The sequence below is a fragment of the Saccoglossus kowalevskii genome, chromosome 18 (assembly GCF_978046115.1).
Source record: "Saccoglossus kowalevskii chromosome 18, keSacKowa6.1, whole genome shotgun sequence".
In the NCBI taxonomy this organism is placed as follows: domain Eukaryota; kingdom Metazoa; phylum Hemichordata; class Enteropneusta; family Harrimaniidae; genus Saccoglossus; species Saccoglossus kowalevskii.
Window position 1 is genome coordinate 10,642,106 of NC_140658.1, and position 22,427 is coordinate 10,664,532.

The 22,427-nt window shown below is 33.5% G+C and overlaps 1 protein-coding gene across 1 annotated transcript in view; it reads left to right on the forward strand.

Moving 5' to 3' along the window:
- Nucleotides 1-1,558: 1,558 nt before the first annotated feature.
- LOC102803685 (centrosome and spindle pole-associated protein 1-like) overlaps nt 1,559-22,427 on the forward strand; it is a 58,943-nt gene continuing 38,074 nt past the window's right edge. The window contains exons 1-17 of the mRNA XM_085493220.1: nt 1,559-1,884; nt 2,156-2,350; nt 8,498-8,558; nt 9,164-9,208; nt 11,014-11,117; nt 13,418-13,474; nt 14,979-15,050; nt 15,574-15,708; nt 17,659-17,939; nt 18,286-18,373; nt 18,974-19,029; nt 19,286-19,336; nt 19,472-19,520; nt 19,876-19,922; nt 20,469-20,551; nt 20,693-20,789; nt 21,945-21,956. Of these exons, the coding sequence (XP_085349346.1) occupies nt 2,252-2,350; nt 8,498-8,558; nt 9,164-9,208; nt 11,014-11,117; nt 13,418-13,474; nt 14,979-15,050; nt 15,574-15,708; nt 17,659-17,939; nt 18,286-18,373; nt 18,974-19,029; nt 19,286-19,336; nt 19,472-19,520; nt 19,876-19,922; nt 20,469-20,551; nt 20,693-20,789; nt 21,945-21,956 (1,337 nt within the window). The 5' untranslated portion in view covers nt 1,559-1,884; nt 2,156-2,251. The remainder of the gene's footprint in view (nt 1,885-2,155; nt 2,351-8,497; nt 8,559-9,163; nt 9,209-11,013; nt 11,118-13,417; nt 13,475-14,978; nt 15,051-15,573; nt 15,709-17,658; nt 17,940-18,285; nt 18,374-18,973; nt 19,030-19,285; nt 19,337-19,471; nt 19,521-19,875; nt 19,923-20,468; nt 20,552-20,692; nt 20,790-21,944; nt 21,957-22,427) is intronic.

Consider the following 22,427-nt stretch of genomic DNA (forward strand, 5'->3'; position numbering starts at 1 on the left):
CATACCCTACTGGAGGTTTTCTGGTTAAGTCTGGTTTACAACAAACAGATAACTGTCCATTTTGCCAGGATAAAGACGATCTCGTCCATATTTTTGTAGAGTGTACAAGACTTGAACCACTCTTCAAATTGTTCAACAGCATCATACAAAATCTATTTGACGGAGAAAGAATACCACTATCACAGTATCTACTAGGCGCCACTAGAGGCAAGAGCATAACACAGAACCATAGATTACTATGCTACATACTCGTCTCATTGAAAGCAGCTATCCACGTGACACGGGTAAAGAAAATGAAAGGACTACCGAAAACGGACGTCACTCAAGCCTTTAAGGCGAGACTAAAATGGAGAATTAACACAGAGTACAACTACCACTATCTCAACCATACCGTTGACCAGTTCAAGTATCGGTGGTGTAACAACAATGCGCTGGCATCCATTGCAGAAGATATACTCGTCTACGCGGATTATTTGAAATAACACCCTTATGAACATTATCATCATCGTATTTGTTAATAACAATGAGAGCTGTATTATTTATAACGATTAATACTTAAATAGTATCTTTACTACCTACCTGAACAATACTTACTCGTCGTATTTATTCGAATTTGATATCTTGGTTTTCATGTAAACCTATATTTTTATCTTTTTTAGTTATGTAATAACAGAAATGTAAATATCTTTTTTATACCTGCGAATAAAAATTAGAAATGTATGTATGTGTGTGTACGTATATATACATATATATATATATATATAGCCTGCATAGAAATGTATATTGGTTAGGATTGGGCCACAGACTAGATTAGTTCGGATGAACTACATCTGTGGTCCACACCAAGAAATTGAAATTATTATTATTATTATTATTATTATTATTATTATTATTTATTATTAATATAAGATTACTAGAATTGTTATTATTGGTGAAATAAATCATAAAAAAAAATCTAAATTTATCTGAGACGGCGTAACTTCATTTACATTTACAGCTCGTTGCCACCAAAATGAGTCTGATAGTTACCTCACTGAGTCAAGTTATTTAAAAATGATAATTGTTTTAATTAATACTATTTGTTTTAATATGTTCTAATCTACGGTCATAATTGTATTCACTGACTGAACCCCACGAACCCCCTGTATAAATGGCAAAAGCCGGGTTACGCGAAAGAAACAAGATTTATTTATTTCGCGGTAACCCGGCTTTCGGCATTTACACACTCCCATGATATTTTGTTTGATTGAAAATAACACCAACGATAAAAAGAAGACTGTCGAAATACGTGCCTTGGTCTGGATGTGCGCCCTCATCGTTGAGGGTGTTAACTTAGTACGAGTATTTAAATATGTAATCTAGCTCTGGCTGATACTGAAATTAACATTTTTATCTATCGATTTAGTGAGGCGATAGGTATTTTCAAACGTCTAAATTCTACGTTGTATAGCAGCTTGCAGATTTTAATTTGGAGCATTACTACGCACTGTTAAATCTAACGCGAAGTCTCGCCAAGTTCTCGCGGGACTTTACTACAAATTTACCCAGCATGCAGCTGTCATAATATCGACGACATATTTGAAAGGGTGTCCGTAGTTGCGCTGAGAGTACAAATTTCCTTGAATTATCGATGTTTGGCAACAGTAATTTGAGATCTGTTTTCTTTGGGGGATATTAAATGACTTGACCTCAGTGTGGACGATATTACAGCGATCTACACTCATTATCTTTGAAAGAAACAAAGGAATTATTATTTGTGTACATGTTGCTACCTGAACTGACCGAGGTCAAGTGTCAAATCGGACATTACTTAGCGTGATCGGAGAAGAGAGACCTGCCTCGAATTTAATTATTTGACACGAAGACAACTTATACTATTCGTTGGTGAGTTAAAAATTATCGGTACAATTTTTGCAAATCACTAAAAATCAAACTTGTTCTATAGTCTTTCTCGTGTTTATAGTATTTTGTTAAAGATGCCTACAATCACAGGTCATAACGTGTTTTTCACTGTCCAATTTCCAAACACGGCTGTCACATTTTTACGTGTGATCGGCTTATTCATAACGTTAGTTTTGTGGTGGTTTTCTCGCTAATACATCGCACTGTTAAACCGTCAGCTCTGACTGCACTCTTATAAAATTAATTCACACAGAAATTATCCAGTTCTTCTCTACCTTGCTGCACCCGGCCCTAAACCGGAACCGTCAACTCACAAAATAACTGTTTCTGACCACTTTAAGTTAAAATTATGACTTCAGCAGTCGATGATATCGATAGATTCATTGCTGATCAGAAGAGTAAACTTGCACAGGAACGTCAACAACTTAATGGTGGTCTACCACCTCAGGTAGGTTTTCACTTTATTTCATTTAAATGTCACCGTTGCAATATTTTATGTAACAGTATTGACCTACAAACCCTTAGGTCCATAGTCCATGATAGCAGAGAAACTGACATGCCTTCTCTTGTTTCCTTCCTATTTATTTGATAGGTATAAAATAATATAGTGTTTTCATCTGAAATCTAATCAAATCAAAGTACATGTGTATGTAGTCTGTAACGCAATTTTATCTGACAAATTACACATAGATGAGGTTTCCTGTTATAATCCTGATGTCTGCTTCTGACCCCCACTCTAATATTAATTTTGAAACATGAAAGCATCATTTGCAATAAAACTAACACAATTTTCAGTTTATTCAGTTCCTCTACATGAAGCTTGTCGTAAAGAATCAAACCCTGACAGCTAGCTAGACATTTGTGGGGGGATCGTTGTAGTCAACACTGATTTGTGAGATCATATATCACAACCATGAAGTCATAAGTAACTGGATACAAATTAATTATTTGAGATACTCACAGCAGGATATCTTTATTACTGGAACAGTACTACATAGACTATACAACTAGCTAAAAACAAAGTTACAGGAACAGCAATAAGCATAGTATACTGACACTTGCTTGGGTCCAGTCTGACCATGGAGCTAAAAAAAGAAGGAGAGTGAACTCCCTTTGATGCTATTGTTACCATGACTTCTGCCGACTATTTGGTCAACAGATAACACTTGACGGGTTTATGGGGGGATTACTGGACGTGAATATTTAATTAGTCATGATCGGACGTTCTTGGATGAGTTCGGTCGTTATTACAAAGCAGGGTGAGGGACGAAAAAAAATTTATAACAACTCAAGTAGGAAAAAAACATGGCCAGAATTACACAGTAACTTCTAAATTGGTGATATGTAATACACAAGTAATTGTGATGGAATCAATGTAGTGGGGAACAAAGTATCGTTAACTTCCAACCCGCCACAATATAACTATCCCCTATCCCTTAATATGAGCTGTCAACACAAATCAAAGCAACGCAACGCATGTCAAATTCAATCGGCGATTGCCAGTTTGGCCGTGATATGCCGCTATTGGCATCTACCCTAGCATGACGTAGAAGAGGTCAGCTTACTATTTAACTAAATTTCGGCGTTTACGAAAAAAATAGAATTTACCGGAGCTCAAATTTAACGCGTCGTTTATCCAAAGCACGTGTTGTCTATGAGGGCCCACACAGGAAGTTGGACAGATGAACAGAAATGAAAAACGTGATTGTGAATTTGGCTATGGGAGCTCGAACTTCAATTCAAGCTTGTTGGAAAGTACATGGAAAACACTATATATCGGTGGTAATTTTATCGTCTGCGACCAAGTATTTTATTTTAAAATCAATTTCTTGTGAGCAATGTTTTCGACATTACGAGAACCACATACATTGTAATAACTTGCTGAAAACCCGTCCGATTTCCATGACTCAAACGCAGACCTGTAGAACTGACGACACTCTTCCGTAATTACCGCTACGCGCATGTTCACCGACCTTTGACGTCAACTGCGCAGAACAAAAATGATCGTCACACCTCAGGAAGGCGGTGACGGCTGAATAATCAGTGGGACAGCAGCCAGCAGAAGTCATCAACATGAAAGGCACGTAAACACAAAGGAATAATCAGCTTAAAACAAAAGACTCAAGTAGGATTAAAACCAGTCCAGTCTCCTTCTTTTTTTAGCTCCATGGTCTGACACAAGGTGCTAAAAGGGACTTTTTTTAAGGCATGGTCAGTAATCCAAAAGATAAACTTTCCTAATCCTGTACTAGGACAATGATTGGCTGAAAGATAATCCCTTTAACTGACCAATAACATAATCATCAATTAGAATTGGCATACATTAACAGGAAGTGTGTTTCTTTGCCATAGAGTTCATTGTTAAGTTGAGATAAACACACTAGTAAAACATGTTGAAGTGCACATAACTTCTAACTAACATTACAATGCTTAATCAAGTGAATCAATTAAGAAAGACAGTATTTGGTAATCGTAGTCCTAAATAACTATTAAAAATAGCTAGACGTTTCGAGCAATGGCTCTTTATCGATAGCATAGAAGCAAGTGTGCTTTTTTTAATAGTTATTTAGGACTACGATTACCAAATATTATCTTCAATATATCATACTTATCAGTCCGAGCAGCGTTTATTTATTTATAAACTACTATTAAGAAAGACAGTAATTCGACAATACATATATAAAACAAGAATGAATAAAATCAAGTAAGAATAAGTATTATTTCTAGACATTCAAATGCTACAAACTAACACAAACCTAAAACATGTCAGAGTAAGCCTGCGATAACATTAGTTACGATTACTACTTCACAAAGGTTTTAAAGATCATTATCTTGATGCCCAATGAGTTTGCTTTGGTGTCCTTTGATATTTCCTATATTGTTCATATAATATGCTAAGGCCAGTTTATAAATTTTGGCCATGAATATGGGTTACCTTTCAAATTCAGAAGTTCAAGGCCTGATAGTTGCATGTTTATTAGTTTCATTAGTGTATATAAAAATGCATGTTTTAAAATGATTGACAAATAACAGTTAAATCACCAGAGTTGTCACACTACGCTGTGTTCAATATTGGTTCCATTCGACATACACATCATGTGTAAAACAGTATTTTGTTTACACTTTAATAAATTCACTTGTTGATCTTTTTCTACAATTTAAACCAAATTTGTGCAAAACTAATTATCAATATTCTAATTAAAATAAGTACATCTTTTTACAAGTGAAACTAATTATTTAATAATACATACTCATAAATAACTGAATGTTTTTTTTTTTAATTTATTAATAAAATTATTAAAAAAAATAGAAAAATTATGACAGAATTGAATACCGACAAAGTCACTACTAATAATTTTACTTGGGTTGAAAAACTTTAAAAAAAATTATTTTACTTTTTGTGATTTATTTTGCTGATACACTGTATATATGCAAATCTTTCTAGTCTTTGGAATTCACTTTGATGTGGGTTCAAACTCTTCAGTTCAATCCCATTTAGCATGCCAATTACTACCGGTAATCCCATTACAGACACATACCGTACATACAGGTATTAGTTGATAGTTATAAAATGCTTTCAATGCAGGTGGGAATGGTTTGGTCTGATAAACCACAGTCCCTCTATCATGATAGAGGGACTGTGGATAAACTGATACAAAAGTTAATGAAATTAGGTGTACGTCAAAGACAAAAGAAAGTCTAGACTCTATTGTTTTTTTCCTGATGACGTCTTCATTGAAATTTTGAGCAACTAGTTGCATGTATACTTTACTGTGGCTGTAAGAAAGAATGGAATGGCAATATTGCAGTATGTGACACTGCTTTGCTAACAAAATTACATTTAAAATTACAATTACAAATTGTTGCCACTGGAAGCAATGGTCGCTACATTGTGACAATATAGCTATATCATTAGCAAATCAGTGTCTGGTACTGTGATATTGCTGTTCCATTCTTTCTTGCAGCCTCAGTAAATGTACATAATCATTTTATTTTCATTTTGTATAATTTCATAAAATTATATGTGGAAATTAGTAACATATATGCTTAATTAAACGACAGCGATGTGTTTCTATGACCAAGAGAAGTAATATTTGAATAAACCATTTCAGTGTACCATTAATGCAATAATTGTTTACATGTGCTTTTGTTAGAGATGTGCTTCTAATTGAACAAATACTGTACTAAATATTTAATTACTTTGCTATCTCGATGTGTATATTTGCACAAATCAAATAATTGGTTCCGCATTTGGCTGGTAACAGTTTCTGCAAGATGAGTTGTATTAAGAACATTTACTTAATGGCATGTGCTTAATTTCGCAACAGCTTGACCTAAAGAAACCCAGATACAAATGTCTTACTATGTCGTCTTCTTTTAACAAAGGACTTGTTTACAGCAATTATTTCACAAGTAAACGCATGGTGTGCTTGTTAACAACAATAAGATTGTCATTGTTTGTCATTTTATTGTTTACTAAGGTGGAGTTAGCTTTGCCAACGAGGTCAGAATTGCTTTGTGTTTGTGGTCTATAAATATATTAGCAATTAACATAAAGTAGGACTAATTTTTTTAGGGGTATATGTCATTTGTTGACTAGTGACAATTTACGTGACAAATGGTCACTAACTACTTCTAGAATTATAATTTGTTGAAACTTGTTCTCCAGGGTCAAACATGAGTTATATTGAAATGACACTGTATATAGTAAATACAATTTTTGAGTGTGATTCCATTGCAGACATGCTTCTAATAAACCAAATATGGCTTGTTTATTTTTTCCTTGTATTTACTATTTTGCACATAGTTTTAAGTTCAACAGATCAACTAGATTAAACATTTACTATATGACTATTGACTTAAAAATCAAATCAGCCACTCAGGCAGACTCCTGAAAAATAAATGTTGGCGACTGAAAGGCACATTTAGTCACTATCTTAAAAGATTTAAACTTGGAAACTTCAGATGATACATGTATTATATTTGTAAATCATTACAAGTGAATGCGGTCAGTGGCCTTACTACTGACCAGTGGCTTTACTTTTGACCAGTAGCCTTACTGGTGACTAGTGGCTTTACTGGTGACCATTGGTGGTCAAACATTAATACACTGAAGGCATGCACCTCTGTGATGGGATCAAATCATATTTTATGGTTGCCAGAGGATCTGCTCCCCAGGGTAAGGGGGCTTATGGCCATGGCATGAGGGTGCTGCACCCCTGTTCCCTTGTTTAAAAAAATCCCTGATATTGTTTTTATTTAACCATCAATCCCACAATGCAATTACTAATGTCTAACTAATACCTTAATCCTGCTGTAAAACACTATTCTATGTGTACCTCAGTTCACTGAATAATATTTACCAAATTGTTTTTTAGCTCCGCTGTCGACTTTGTCGAGCGGAGCTTGTCATATGAGTGATTGTCCGGTGTCGTCCGCCGTCGTCGTCCGTGTCAATGTTTTACTTTTTCGACTTCTTCTTGAAAACTACAAGCCTGAATGCTTTGATACTTGGTGTATATGTACCTTGGGTAGACCTCTCTTAGGTTTGTTCATTTCATGTTGATATCTTCAATTCTCTAATTTTGGTGAATATTTTTGTCATTTTTGGTAAAAAGTGATATTTTCGACTTCTTGTTAAAAACCGCAAGTGCAATTGCTTTGATATTACATATATAGGTACTACATGTGGACCTCTCTCAGATTTGTTTATTTTGTAATGATATCTTTAATTCTCTAATTTTGGTGAATATTTTTGTCATTTTTGGTAAAAAGTGATATTTTCGACTTCTTGTTAAAAACCGCAAGTCAAATCGCTTTGATACTACATATATAGGTACTACATGTGGACCTCTCTCAGATTTGTTCATTTCGTGATGATATCTTCAATTCTCTAATTTTGGTGAATATTTTTGTCATTTTTGGTAAAAAGTGATATTTTCGACTTCTTGTTAAAAACCGCAAGTGCAATTGCTTTGATATTACATATATAGGTACTACATGTGGACCTCTCTCAGATTTGTTCATTTTTTAATGATATCTTTAATTCTCTAATTTTGGTGAATATTTTTGTCATTTTTGGTAAAAAGTGATATTTTCGACTTCTTCTTAAAAACCGCAAGTCCAATTGCTTTGATACTACATATATAGGTACTACAAGTGGACCTCTCTCAGATTTGTTCATTTTGTAATGATATCTTTAATTCTCTAATTTTGGTGAATATATTTGTCATTTTTGGTAAAAAGTGATATTTTCGACTTCTTGTTGAAAACTGTAAGTCCAATAGCTTTGATATTACATATATAGGTACTACATGTGGACCTCTCTCAGATTTGTTCATTTTGTAATGATATCTTTAATTCTCTAATTTTGGTGAATATTTTTGTAATTTTCGGTAAAAAGTGATATTTTCGACTTCTTGTTAAAAAACGTAAGTCCGATTGCTTTGATACTATTCATATTGTTCATTTTCTAATGATGTCTTCAGTTCTTTAATTGAAATGTGCATTGCTAACAGCGGAGCTATCTCAGCCGATAGGCTGCTTGTTTTTTATATATTTATCACTCTTACTTTATTTTTTATTTGTTTACCAGGCATCATCCAGAGCAGGCGGCCATCCTACACGTTCAAAAGAACCACATTTTTCGACGAAAGGTAAGTGCATTAGACAACTTTCCTTTCGTATTTCATAATTTTATTATTGTTTGGTGGCTGCTATTCAAGGTTTCAAGGAGAACTATTCAATCAGTTCCAGTAAATAATATATGTCGGGCATATCAAAAATGTTATGATTTTTTTTGCGTATCTAAACAAAATACGGTATTTGTAGTTTAAATGAGGTAGTACATCTAACAAGATGGTTGATGGGAATGGTATAGTCTATACTGGGAATTGTGGGTATTTATAGTTGTCATGACGATGTACATGTAGCAGCATCAGTTTCTTCTCATTGAGGCTTTATAGAAGGTTGTTGGTGGTTTTATTTACACTGTTGTTTCATCAAAAGTTGGAAAAAAAAGAAATTTCAAAGTTATATTGTAAATGGCCGCCATAACATACACTCTTTCCACTACTGATCATAATGAAAATGTTAAAAATGCTATGGTCTCATTAAAATATGGTAAAAATTAAAGGGCAGTCAGGTGGGCATCAATGTGATCCCTTCACTCAGTGAATTATTCATATCGAACACCTGCATGTAATTCACCTCCGTATTACCAAGTTTTATATTAATCCCTTGCATGCTAACACCCCTACAGACAATAATGGATCAACCCCAGAGAATCAGGAAATAGTTGATACAGGTATTGATAGAATTATGTGAATTATGTAAATTTCTACTTCACTCACAATGTAGTGTGCCAGTTTCTTATTCTTCTATTATAAAGAAGTCTTATTAATTCTTTATAAATTATTTTAATATTATATTATTTATATATAAATATCTTTTTTTTTCATTTTCTATTATTGAAGTGAGCTGTATGTTTTATCAATTTTTTCATATTATTAGTATAGAGACAAAACTACTTGTGCTACCAAATGAACACACTTGTGGGAAAAAAATGTCAGGATGCTCATGCTATATATGTACATGTAAACACAAACAGCGCCTAGACAGCTGTTTTCTGTCTGTCCATTTCCTGTCACGTTACATCATAACATGATGTATCACTATATGTTCAATAATTCATTCAGCAGTAAGTAATTTTGACTCGCAATTACATGGATTAAAAAAAATTGTGAAAACCACAGCACTTTAAATTGTTATTTATGTATCAAATACTTTAATTAATCTTAGGCTGCAGCTTATACTTAGGTTACCCTGTACCTCCATATCGACCTTTACCCTTTACCCTATACCTAAGCCATCTATTTGTTTTTGTGCATTCAAACCATTGAATCTTTGTATTCCATTAACCTTTTCACTACCTGTTCCCTCTCTTCATCACAGATTCACAAAATCTGGCTTAAAGTGTGCACTTTTTTTTTTTTCAAAAATAGCCAAATTTTTGGGATAAAAATAGGAAATTTACTTAAATTTTGTCTGTTGGCTTCAAAATTAGGGTTCTGGTGGTGAAAAAATTAAAACCAGCATGTGAATCCAGTGTGGAATTCTGAATTGCACTTATTTGGTCTAAATTTTACAAACACTAAGAGAGTGCATAAAAATGTTGAGTCGACAATTTAGTGGAAGAAAATACGTCACTCGAAGTGTCCAATAGTACTGTAAAACATGTTGAACAAGCAACATACTATTTTAACGAATTGTGGTAAAATGATGTAATAGCAAAATGTTGATTTAGCGAATCTCTCTTGTCTTTGTTGATTTCCTGTTTTCACAATACTTGTCTGTCGCCTGCCAAAACAAATGCGCAGTTATCACCTCCATAAAAACAAAGAAACACTGTCAAGTGTAATAAGGAAGCGCTGCAGATTATTACGTTTTCTGTGTTGTTTGCGCCATTTTGAATTTAATAATGAAGTCATTAGCGACATCTTAAATTAGCGAGTTAGTTCTCTCGCTAAATTCACTAAAAAGACATGCTCGTGAAAAAGACATGTTTTACAGTATTCTACTGACAATATAATTACATGTAACAGTATACTGTAATATTGTTAATATTGTTAACATTGTGTATGATCAAAGTTGACTTTTTTCAACTTTCACAGAATAATTCATGAATATTTATTTTTTTTAATCAAGATTTGTAGAAAATTGTAAATTATTTATATTTGTTTCAAAATTAGCAAAGAAATTGTAAAAAATTATTTCCCAATGTGGAAAATGGTGCACCAAAATTTTGGTAGAAAAAATATGGCCGTCAAATGGTCACTACATCGCATTGTGAAATATTTACATTGCCAAGTCTTTTCTCAAATTCTGTCAATGTAATTACTTTGTTTAAGGGTCAAAGGTTACAATGAAGTTGTTACTATTTTATACTAAAATATACTTGGATATTTAGAGTACTAAAAAATTCCCACTTACGGTCCGATTAGACTTCAAATACACCACGAATATTCACTTTTGAGATTTTTGGTATGTGTTGGTTCTTGGATATTTTCCTACACATAAAAAAATATGACAAATGTTTTTTTCTGATTTCAGGAGGAGCTCTATCACCACGTCCTGTACCCCGGGGAAGTTACGACCGAGTGCGCAACCAGCTTAACGAGGAAAGGAGAAAGGAGTATAATCACTTATTGCAGGAGGTAGAATACAAGTTTCTTTTTCCATGGCATTCTATAAGCAAAGCACTTCATACAAGTGTCACCTAGCGTTCTGAAAAAAAGCTAACAGATCTCTGTGTTTGTTTTTTTCATTCTTCACTCGTCATCTCTCCAGCATGCTCAGTTTCCAGCGCATGCAAAGCCGTACATTTTCATCATCTCTGCTCGAACGTAGCTCATTTGGCTGCCGTACTTGGCATGATATTACAAACTACCGTCCTCTAGCTGTAAAAATAGTTTGACTTGTTACAAGTGACATTTTTCTATGCATATGTGCATGCTTTCTTTATTTTCAAATCGTTCAACTCCATATATGAGAAGAGAAATAAAACATACAATTTGCTCAATTAAATGCCTTGGTTTGATCACTCTTTGACATCGTAAAATTGCATGCTAATCCTCGTATTGTTTCAAAAATGTGATTAAATAATTTTCTTTGTTTGCATGAATTCATTAAAAAGTGCATGAAAATGTGATCTCTGTAAATGGTTCAGAATCTTCTTTCCACTGCGATAATAATAAATAATAATAATTTTTGCATATTAAATACTAATATCACCCAGACTTCTACTCTATTAAATATAGTCTTTAAAATATCTCTGCGCTGCCATAATAACATATTGATGCAGAAAGCTGTCACCTTGGTTATTTAATTAATACTAGTTGTCCATGATGTGTTGTTTCATTTCATATTGTGGTTTGAATGCATGCCACAGTGTTTCCCTGGGGCCTTTTAAGCATGGTGGTTTCTCCAAGCTTTGGTCACAGAAATGCTAGGCTTGAATTTCTAAGAAACAATAGAGGTGTATTGTTATGTTAATTACTTCTATTGTTAAGAATTGCACATGCAAATTTTAGGCTTGTGTTGTCCACCATGCCTAAGGCATCACCTGGGAAGAAAACTTATTATACGAGTGTGAATTATTCATGCCAAAATGATGATCAATGAACAGGCATTGCAGTAACCAGTCAGTTAAAATTAAGAATGAGAATGGGGGGTAAGGACAGTGTTTCTGTCACTCCCCCAGAAATAATTTGACTGGTTACTGTACATTTGTACATTGCTTCATTTTTGATGTTATCACAAACTCTTTTGCATCAAACCGTGAATGATAACACACTGTGGACAACTAGAATTACACCCACACCTACTGTATTTGCTAGACGTCAATGATATGTCAATTACCATTACATTTTACGTTTAGCTAAAAGTGCTGATACTAATGTTGGTATTATGATATAATTAGCATATTATTTACATTTATCATAATGAGTTAGGCTTACCAGCGCATGTTAGCTTAACTATATAAATAATATGATGATTACATCATAAGGCAGTGTAAGTGCTTATCACTAAACATTGAATCTTTTATTTTATTAAATTTATATTTACGGTATAAAAGCTTTTGTATCTATTGAATTTGTGATTGTAATGGAGCAAATACGGTATATGTCGCACACAATTCCCATTTTATACTCACTTGTCCATTGCAAATAATAAAATCTACTTGGAGCATTTAGACAATTGTAATGTAAGCAGTAATCTATATGTATGGGATTAGTATCATCATCAGTTGCCAATTTATAAATACATAGGAATGCATTATTGGCATCAAGCGTAAATATAGGTGGCTTTTAGTTAATGCATATGAAGGTGGAAAATTTACATAATATGTCAAGTATTAAACTCAGCGATCAATTTTAGCAGGTGTAGATTCTGGCATCTTTCAATGAAAACATAATTGCTATGTTATATATACAGCATGTTACACTTTAACAGTGTAAACATTTGTAATTTTTCGGGACAAGCTAAAATAGCAGTAAGTATTACGTAAACAGTCTGTAAAGTAGTTCCTGGACCTAAAATCAGTTCACAACAGATTTTCAAGAAATTACGTAACATTTTTTTTCATGTTAGACTGAAATTGTTTTTGACATTGTACAAAATATTCCTAGAAGCCCTTAAAATTTAAGCAGTGCATTTGTATACCCCTGCGCACATTGTGGGCTGCTCCACTAATTAAAATACGAAGGTTGCCTGATGCGCACAGATGTGCACAAATTAAAAATCAAGTTCCCTTGCACAGCTGTCAGCAATCCACGCCCTCTCTCCGTCACATCCCAGTCACTCATGACCTAATATATTTTTAACACTGCATAGAATTCTACATGCCAGTTGTATGGTGCTTTGCTTATTTCATGTCTTTGTGTTTGGTGTGAGGCGCCTCTCCGTTGGCGTCTTCATTTGTTTACATGTTTGCATGCTCCATCTTCCATCTTAGAAAGGACACAAAATGGATGTCGAGTACGCTGTTGACTACAACAGGTTTCAGAATGAGGTACTTTTCATCTTTTTTTCTTCCTTTTTATTTTATTTTACTGTATTGCTGTGGATCAATAACAATGATTGTTTCCATGGCAACTATTTTTTTCTCATCAACTAATGATATGAAAAGCAGTATTTCATTCAATGCTTTGTTTTTGAGGGAAAACTCAATTGAAGTAAAATTCTCTCTCACACATACATGTACATGCTATTGCTATGACAACAAAATATTTATATAAAACATAGAAATAAGATGCTCATTTCATCAAAATACTACTAAAGTATTTTTCATCGCCATTACAAATATTTCTCTTCCTTTGTAAAATTATTTTCAAAATTTAGCTCCTTTTTGATCAGGAATGGTAAGTATTATTAAAATAAATAATTATTTAATTACTGTGGGAGTTAGTTAGCAAATGCTTGAACAATGATAAAATTTGACTGAACTGCCTGTAGAAGAACACAGTTACCATGACAAAATAAGCAAGTTATACTGGGTGAAATTCACCAAAACACTAATTTCAACTAGTCAGAGCCATCTTTAGCAGTTTGGCTCCACAGAAGTTGGTGCTTTGGTAGCCTTGCTTGTTGTGATGTCTTGAATAAAGGGATGTTTTGGAGCATGTGTCTATTCATTGTAACATACATCACTAAGTCAAGGTTAAGACATCACTGTGTTTCACACAATTTTTTTTTTATCTATGAGCCAAATAAATCTTGTTGGTTAGAAAATGAGTACATGTACATGTTACAATGTACTTGCTGTGCATATACAACCGTACCTAGACAGCTTGAACAAAGACGCTTTTACCAGCGAATGTGAATACAATTTTCATGTATCACCATGTTTTCACTCATTTGGTATAGCATACGTAATGTATTGTCATTTTGGCTCTGTATATCACAGATTAAAAAAGATACCATCAAATGTTCTATTGAATAGAGCCATGATGGGATTAGATAATTAGATTAGACACGATCTGAAAAAAAGTCATTTTCACTCTCTCACAATTTGTTGCAACATGACATTGGAAGCGTACTATTGTAAAACATGTCTTATTCGCGAGCATATCTTTTATAGCGAATTTAGTGAGAGAACTGATTCGCTAATTCAAGATGTCGCTATTGACTTTATTATAAATTCAAAATGGCCAAGGCTTGGGGACTTGTATACAGTAATCCGGAACATAAAAATCCGGGGCGCTTCCTAATTACACTAGACAGTTTTTCTTTGTTTTTATGGAGGTGATAACTGCACATTTGTTTTGGCATGCGACAAACAAGTATTGTGAAAACAGGAAATAAACAAAGACGTGAGAGATTCGTGAAATCAACATTTCGCTATTACGTCATTTTACCACAATACATGTTTTACAGTATTTTATTTATTTTGACCATATCATAAAAAAGCATCAATATCAATATCTATTAGGTCAGTGACCTTATCCTTTGACAATGTAATATCATCAACAGCATGTATTTTATGTACTGTAATTGATTGTATTTTTCATACACAGAGAAAATTAGGAGGAGGAGGCAAAATGGACGAGGGCGCTAGTCTGCCCATCAAAGACAGACACTCAGCCAAGGTATGTGGATGAATGAGTGCTGTACTGCAAAATACTTTATTTTAGCTGGAATTAATTTTCACTGAAAAGACTATTTTGGTACGTGTTACGTATGGAATTTCTTTTCACTGATTTTTGACGAGTTGAATGTAAAATATAGGTAAAAAAGTATATTCGCTGGATTTTATTTTCACTGAATCATTCCTCAAGTGAAAATAGCGAAAATTAGTTCCAAGCGAAAATAAAGTATTTTACAGTATGTAATACCTCCCAACCATGTACTGACTCACGTGTTTGTTTGTTCTGGCAGTTAAAATATTTGGGATTCACAACAAATCAAAGCTTCAAAAATTACTTGCATACATACATTGTACATTCTCTGCATTGGATCACACTGAACAGCTTTCTGTAGTTACGTCAGTTTTATTTTTTCTAAATCAATCCAAACAGAATCGTTCAATGTCTCTGTAATGATAAGCAAAAACTATTAAATCTCTAGAGAAGCTTATGAAGTCTGCTTTCATTATTTTTCATCTTTTCTCAGACGAGGGCAATGATTCAACGCAACCAAGAATACAATGATTTCATTCGACAGAAAGAAGAACGAGAAAGGCGACAGAAAGCTCTAAGATTCGGTGGCAGTCGTGTAATGAGTGAGCCGGACGTTTCACCGAAAGCTGTAAGTGATGAATTATCATACCAATGATACTTCTTATACATTTACGCATTAATAACTCTCGCACAGGTCAATGCCAAAATTTCACAGGTGTTCACATTTAGTTTATCGCCAAGCCCAAATATATCACTTTAGAGTCCTATTTATTTACTCTGTATTTAAGTTTCTTGGCCATCAACTAATAGTCATAATTAGTGATATCATTTCCTCATATACAAACGTTCTAGTTTAGAAATTTCAAGTTTTTTTTTCAATTCTTTTTTATTTACCCATAATGCATTTAGTCTTATAACAGGAAGTGAAATTATTGTGATAGAACCATCACTTCCTTTAATTACCCCAAACCTTGACTTTACAGGAACCCATTACTAGTAGTAGCAAATCCAACGAGGCAGGGCGGAGCAGCACTGTGCCGCCTTTTGCTCTGCATGAGTCACAAGACAATGTGGTCAGTTTTAGTAGTGTGGTCTGTTATTTTAGTTCTGAGTTGTTTTTTTACCAACCTTTCCTGTGTTATTTTATTCCATTTTTGTATAAATGTATATTTTAATTGATTTTGGCCGCTATTTTATCCAACTTGCATTCCTGCCTTCATCAGGTTAATTTTAATAGTGCATGGTGTTCTGCATGTGAGCTTACTGCATGCTGAATTTGTGTTCATAATACTTGTTACCATTGCTGTTAGCGCTTTTGCATCTTTCATCCATCCATACTTGATTGGTGCTCTTGTTTCTCTCCATTGGTGTGCAAAAATTATGTTACTAACTAAAAATTATGTCTAACTGCTTCTAGTTTCCCATGATTCCAACACCATGCTTGGATTTACAGCACTGCAACCACCGCCTGATACTGCCCCCCTTTCTAACTTAAAGACGTTTATTAATGAAATCCCTGAACATCGCATTTTGCATATTTCTTTCTAAACTGATTGCAGAATTTAGCAAAGCACCCTGCAAAAATGACTCATTGAAAATGATGCAAAGTGTGATGACGAAATTACAAAATGTGATTTTGTAGTTATTCTACCGATATATTGTATACATGTAAAACATGTATGTTGTGGTGGTGTGTCTAGATACTAAGTTAACAGTGGAATTTCACATTCAAACTTATGTTTCTGTCTTTGCTTAGACATATGTACAATTTTGCATTGGGTAAGCCAGGCAAAAAATATGATATCTTTGAAACTTTTTATAGATTTATTAGATCTCACAATAAGGTCCCTAGTTTGAGTACAGGGCTTAAACTTGTGGGCATCCAGTTTCATTGGCAACACTTTATAAAATATACCTTGCATTTTAGTATATTTAATTTGTAAGGTGAGTTGTCTGGTTGCTATTTCCAAGTGCACTTGTAACACAAAATAAAGTATCACTATGTAAAATTATATTCAGTTTAAATTCAAATTTATTGTGTTCAAAGTAAAATATATTTTTATGAAAACTCATTAAACTATCAAAGATAAGATGGATACTAACAATGCAGAATTCATATATTCAGAACAAGCTGATTTACATATAGTAAAATTTCTGCCTGAAATATTTCTGTCAATGTCAATAATCAATGTTGCAATCAACCAGGGAACCCAAATCTTGTCCAGTAAAGAAAATATCTTGTGTAAGACAGTTACATATAGATGAAGTATTTTCAAGCCTTGTTAACAACTGTTGCTATGTCTTTCTGTTGGTTAATAATATGCATTAACAAGTTAGTGTTTGCAGTAAAAATGAAAACACAAATACCTTTAATATTTCAAGGTAAAATAATTGCGTGTAATGGTAAATTCTAAGCAAAGGTTAAAACGGTTCTATTTGTGAAATAGTACTTTTTAGATAATCAAATACATTTGGGAAAGTAAGGATATATTAGTTTCATGCATGTCATCATCTCACCATCGCTGCGTTCTCTCTCTTTTTGTTTCTCCTCCTTTCCTTGCTTCATCACCATCACCAGATTGATAGCATGGTTGGTCCTGATGCACCCATATACCCACCGCAGAATGTTCGCGATTCCCACGACGATCATAATGTTGATTATCGTAAACGAATGAAAGATGAATCTTCACAGACTCAGTCATCACAGCCGTATTACGACAATCGTGGTCCTCCGCCTGCGAGAGGTGGAGATATGACTTTTGGGGAAAGGCCCTTGCCTCCTCGGCAGGGTTGGAGAACACCTGTGGATAACTATGATGAACTGTTAAGGAGGAAACGAGAAGAAGAAGCGAGATACAGGTCAGTGGTTTATATTCATTATAAATATTAATGAGAATGTGTTTACCATGTATTGAGTATTATAAATTAAGTGTATGCATCCTAACCTGGGATGTAATTACCATAGTGCATATCTTTCCTGCAATATCATGATCTAATATTTTTTACATTTCTTTGTATTTTTCTATAATTTCTTTGTTAATTTTAGACACAATGGACATCATTTTTCATTAACTACAAGTCTTGATAAAAAAAAAAATAAAGAAAAAGAATTGTGCAGCTTTATTTTGTAAATGACGACTTATGTTGATTTTTTGTTTTCAAAAAGTTTCGAAATATTAATGACAGTATTTAAACGCATTTCCAGGCGACATCAAGAGGAACCATACTATGGACGATCTAGTTCTATGAGGCCTGCATTCAGTGACTCGCATTTAGCGAGGTCTTACGATGAGGTAAAGTCAAACATTGTAATTATTTTTAATTTATTTGCATGAATTTAAAGCATCACATCGATTGCGATTCATGCAGTCTGATATCTTGTAGATTTGTATCCATTGAGAACCCATGGTGGTACAAGAATGATCGGCTTCAAGTATCTGTTTAAGTATATATTCTAATAGTCACTTATCAATTTGTAATTAAGTCTTCGATTATTGAGTGTTTATTTGTAAGTGTTATAGCAAACTTTTTTCAAAAATTAAATTATTTGACAAGTTCCAAAATACATTGTACCAGGGGGTACCCTTTATTATTGACCAATAACCTGACATGCATCAAAGTCCTTAAATTTCAAATGTGTGAACGAGATCCATCAATACACGACTGGAATCCAGTTATGAAATGTAATCTAATGGTATTAACAGAACAATATTGACAGCATTCATGTTGTTTTGATCTGTACCCATCCATCATTTAATGTTATTTTGAACAGAATCGGTTCATTTCCAGAAAAGATTAATTGGAAACAACTTACTGTATTTCCCAGTCTTGATAGTTTTATTGATATATTGATGCTTCAGATTCTAATGGTGTGTGTTTTTTTACGCTTTCAGGATGAAAAACTGACCAGTCGTAAAATGGATCACCTGGATCAGGAGTATGATACACGGTTAGTATAACGATGTCACTCATTAATGTCTACTGTTTTACCAAGCACTAGTAAATTTCCATATTAGTCAACTGTAAATGATTTATTTTTTGTCATAAATGTTTGTAGTAAAAAGTGTTCATTTACAATTGTTGTTGGTGAATTTGCGAGCATGCTTTCTAACTTATTGCTAGAATAGTTATTGTGTTTTGCTACAATTCTGTGTTGCTTATTAAATGTGAATTATTCAATTTGCTTACATATTTTTTTTTTATAGGAAAGTTCGTTTCCGGGATGAAGCTATAAGGCAAGGAGCTATTAGTAGCAGGTAACCCCTATCAGTGTTTGCTGATTGTAGTAACGAACAGCAGAGCAACTCTTCACATTGCACAACTGATTATAGTTAGCCACTATATGCTTTATAAATACTTAATCTTACTCTTCACTTTATGTTTTCTCACAGTGATGTTCCAGACAGAGCTAGGTATGACAACAGAGCCCCATATAACTGGGTAGGTATCTACATACATTATATAACACACAGTATTCAAGATTGTAATGTAATTGGATAATTCATCTGAATATGGGGCCACACATTACACATGGCAATGTTGTTTACATCGACAACTGTGTTTGGTTGTCTAGTAGTTTCTCATCTACAATATCTCAAAAACATATCTACATTGATGGTCTACTACAGATCAAAATGATATCAATGCTTTGAACAGCCTTTCTGTAATCCATTTACAACTCTATTTGCTTGGCCAATATAGAAATTTATATATTCTGTTAAACTGAATCAGGAAAAAAAAAATGATTTTCAAATCATTCTTGAATTAATGTCATTTCCCTATTTGTTGACAACAGGGTGAAAGTTCATCAGGTCGAAGGAGAAGTCTGGAAGAAGCGGATAGGTGAGTTTATAGTTTGGTGAATAGAATGAGTTACAATACACAACCCTTAACAGGGGTCCATTTTAAAATACATTAACTTAGGGTGCCCTGTCTGATTTATGACTGCTGGGTAATATGACTCCTTATTATAACTTATGTGCAAGATTGTTGCATTTTTGCACATGCACAGTTTGTTTACTGAAAGTAGCATGTGCAACAATTTATGTTGAGTTTTAGCTTGGAACCCCAGCCAGGAGGCATTGCGTCGAGTACCATAACTTCAAAGTTTGGTATTTTCTATAAGTATATGGAAATCACAGACAATCATAGTCTCTACAATTGCCATGAGTGTTGACATTGTATCTCGATTGCAGGCAGTAATTATATAGATAATGCTCTGTTGGACAATTGGTTAGAAAATGCCCTGATTAATAACATGCAGTGTTATTAGTTTGTTTTCAGCGCATTAAAAGTGAATATTGATCCCCACTGTGGTTACTATTTATCTTTCAATTTATTATGAATGTGTTAATAATATTTTCACTGTTTTTTCATATCTTTATTTAGTAGGCCACCATACAGGGGTGCACCAACAAGAGGTGGTGCCCGATCAGCACCCATAGATGATGATGGTCTTGGATTAAAACTAGGTATAGTCCATTTCAGGCTCATGTTTGCCAACAATTTGGATTTATTTGCTTAGCCAGTAATGATACTCTCCAGTTTATTTTTTTGAGTTATTTCGATTCTGTTTTTTGTTCAATTAAAATAAATATGCTCTGACTTCACAGGTGAGCGTGATTCTCAAAGTGCAGCTCAAAGGAAGAAAGAAGCTTATCGAAGAGATTTAGAACAGCAAATTGCTGAAGCCAGAGAAGCAAAACGAAGGTACATCAAAAATGAAATATGACTTTTAGTATTAAACGCGTTGCTGTGAGCATTCACTTGTTCACTAGATTATGCATATTCTTAAGTTTAATTTTTTTTTTTTTTTTATATTGATATTAATTACTGTTTATCCAACTTCAGTTTTTGATTGTTTCTTAAAAGATAATTTGATGATTTGTTTCTTGTTTGTGTGTCTTAACTAAGGTAAAGATTATCTGGAAAATAATCTGCAGTTTTACACATTATTTTGAAAAATTTACTAAATTAAGCAATTGAGTTTTTGATTCTTATTCTTTGAAGTTGCATGTCTGAGCCAGGTTTAAATCCTAGAGTCAATGTTAAATCTACGTATCACAACAAAAATGCATAATTGTTTCCAAATTTGTTTCACAAATTCTGATATAATCTGTAGTTTAATGTACAATCATGACCTTTTGATCCAAATTATCAAAAAATTATAGACAAATACATGAAATTGTGCAAATGTTTTGGAAACATCATGGATTTCAATTGTTTTAGTAAAAAAATTGTTATTATATGAAAACTAACACAAATGTGTGCAATATATGTGTTGACACATTTATGTTAAGTTCTATTTTCTGGTTTTAAGGTCTTTTAACTATTAACCCTGTAGGAATAAATGCTAAAGTTACCAGTAGTGTAGATTACTTTATTTTAGCTGGAATTAATTTTCGCTGAAAAGCATTTCTGGACGTCTTCTTTGAAATTTATTTTTACTGATTTTTGACAAGCTGAATGTAAAATATAGAAAAAAAAGTTTATTCACTGGATTTTATTTTAACTGAATCATTCCTTCAGCGAAAAAGTAGGAAAACAAAAATTCTGAGCAAAAATAATGTATTTTACAGTATTCCATAAATGAGTTGATTTCTATTATTTTCTCTTGAATCTTGGCCGAAAGAAAGAAATGACAAAGAAAAGAATTAAAAAAAATTAGCCTACTTTTTGACATATTCCTTGAATACAGAATAACAAAAGTTTCTGTACATACTATGTACTATGATTAAATGCATATTAAATAATTGCCCTTTTAACTCATTCATGGAATTCCTAATCTCAAAACCCATCCATGTTTCTTTTTACATTTTATTTTTTATGGACACAATCCCTTTTTACCACCTTCTGTCCCTGCAGAGAAAAACAACGGTAAGACTCAATAAAGGGAGTTATGTATACTGGTACACCTCATCTAGATTGCTGCTGTTAGTCCATTCTGTATGCATGCCTCAAATACCACTTGTTCAAGGTCATTGCATGCCGTGACCACTCTTAGTGCATGGCATTTGCATGGTCATCACATGCTGTTTGTACATGGGCTTGCACATGCCATTCCACCCACCATACCATATACATTTTTTACCTGAGCACAGTGCATTGGTTTGCCCACACATACATTTTAGTTTTTAATGCATCGTCTGCTGAAAGTCTCTACAGATATCCTATATTGACTTGTATATAGTATACCACCATCAACGATGTGTTAATCCAATACCATTTATTATTTTCAGATTTGTCTTTCTATTATTCTATCAAACACAATCCAACCATGTTGCAATGCTGGCAGAAACTAGGCTTGCACATTTCAATTGAACCAGGCATGGTACATAACAAATTTGA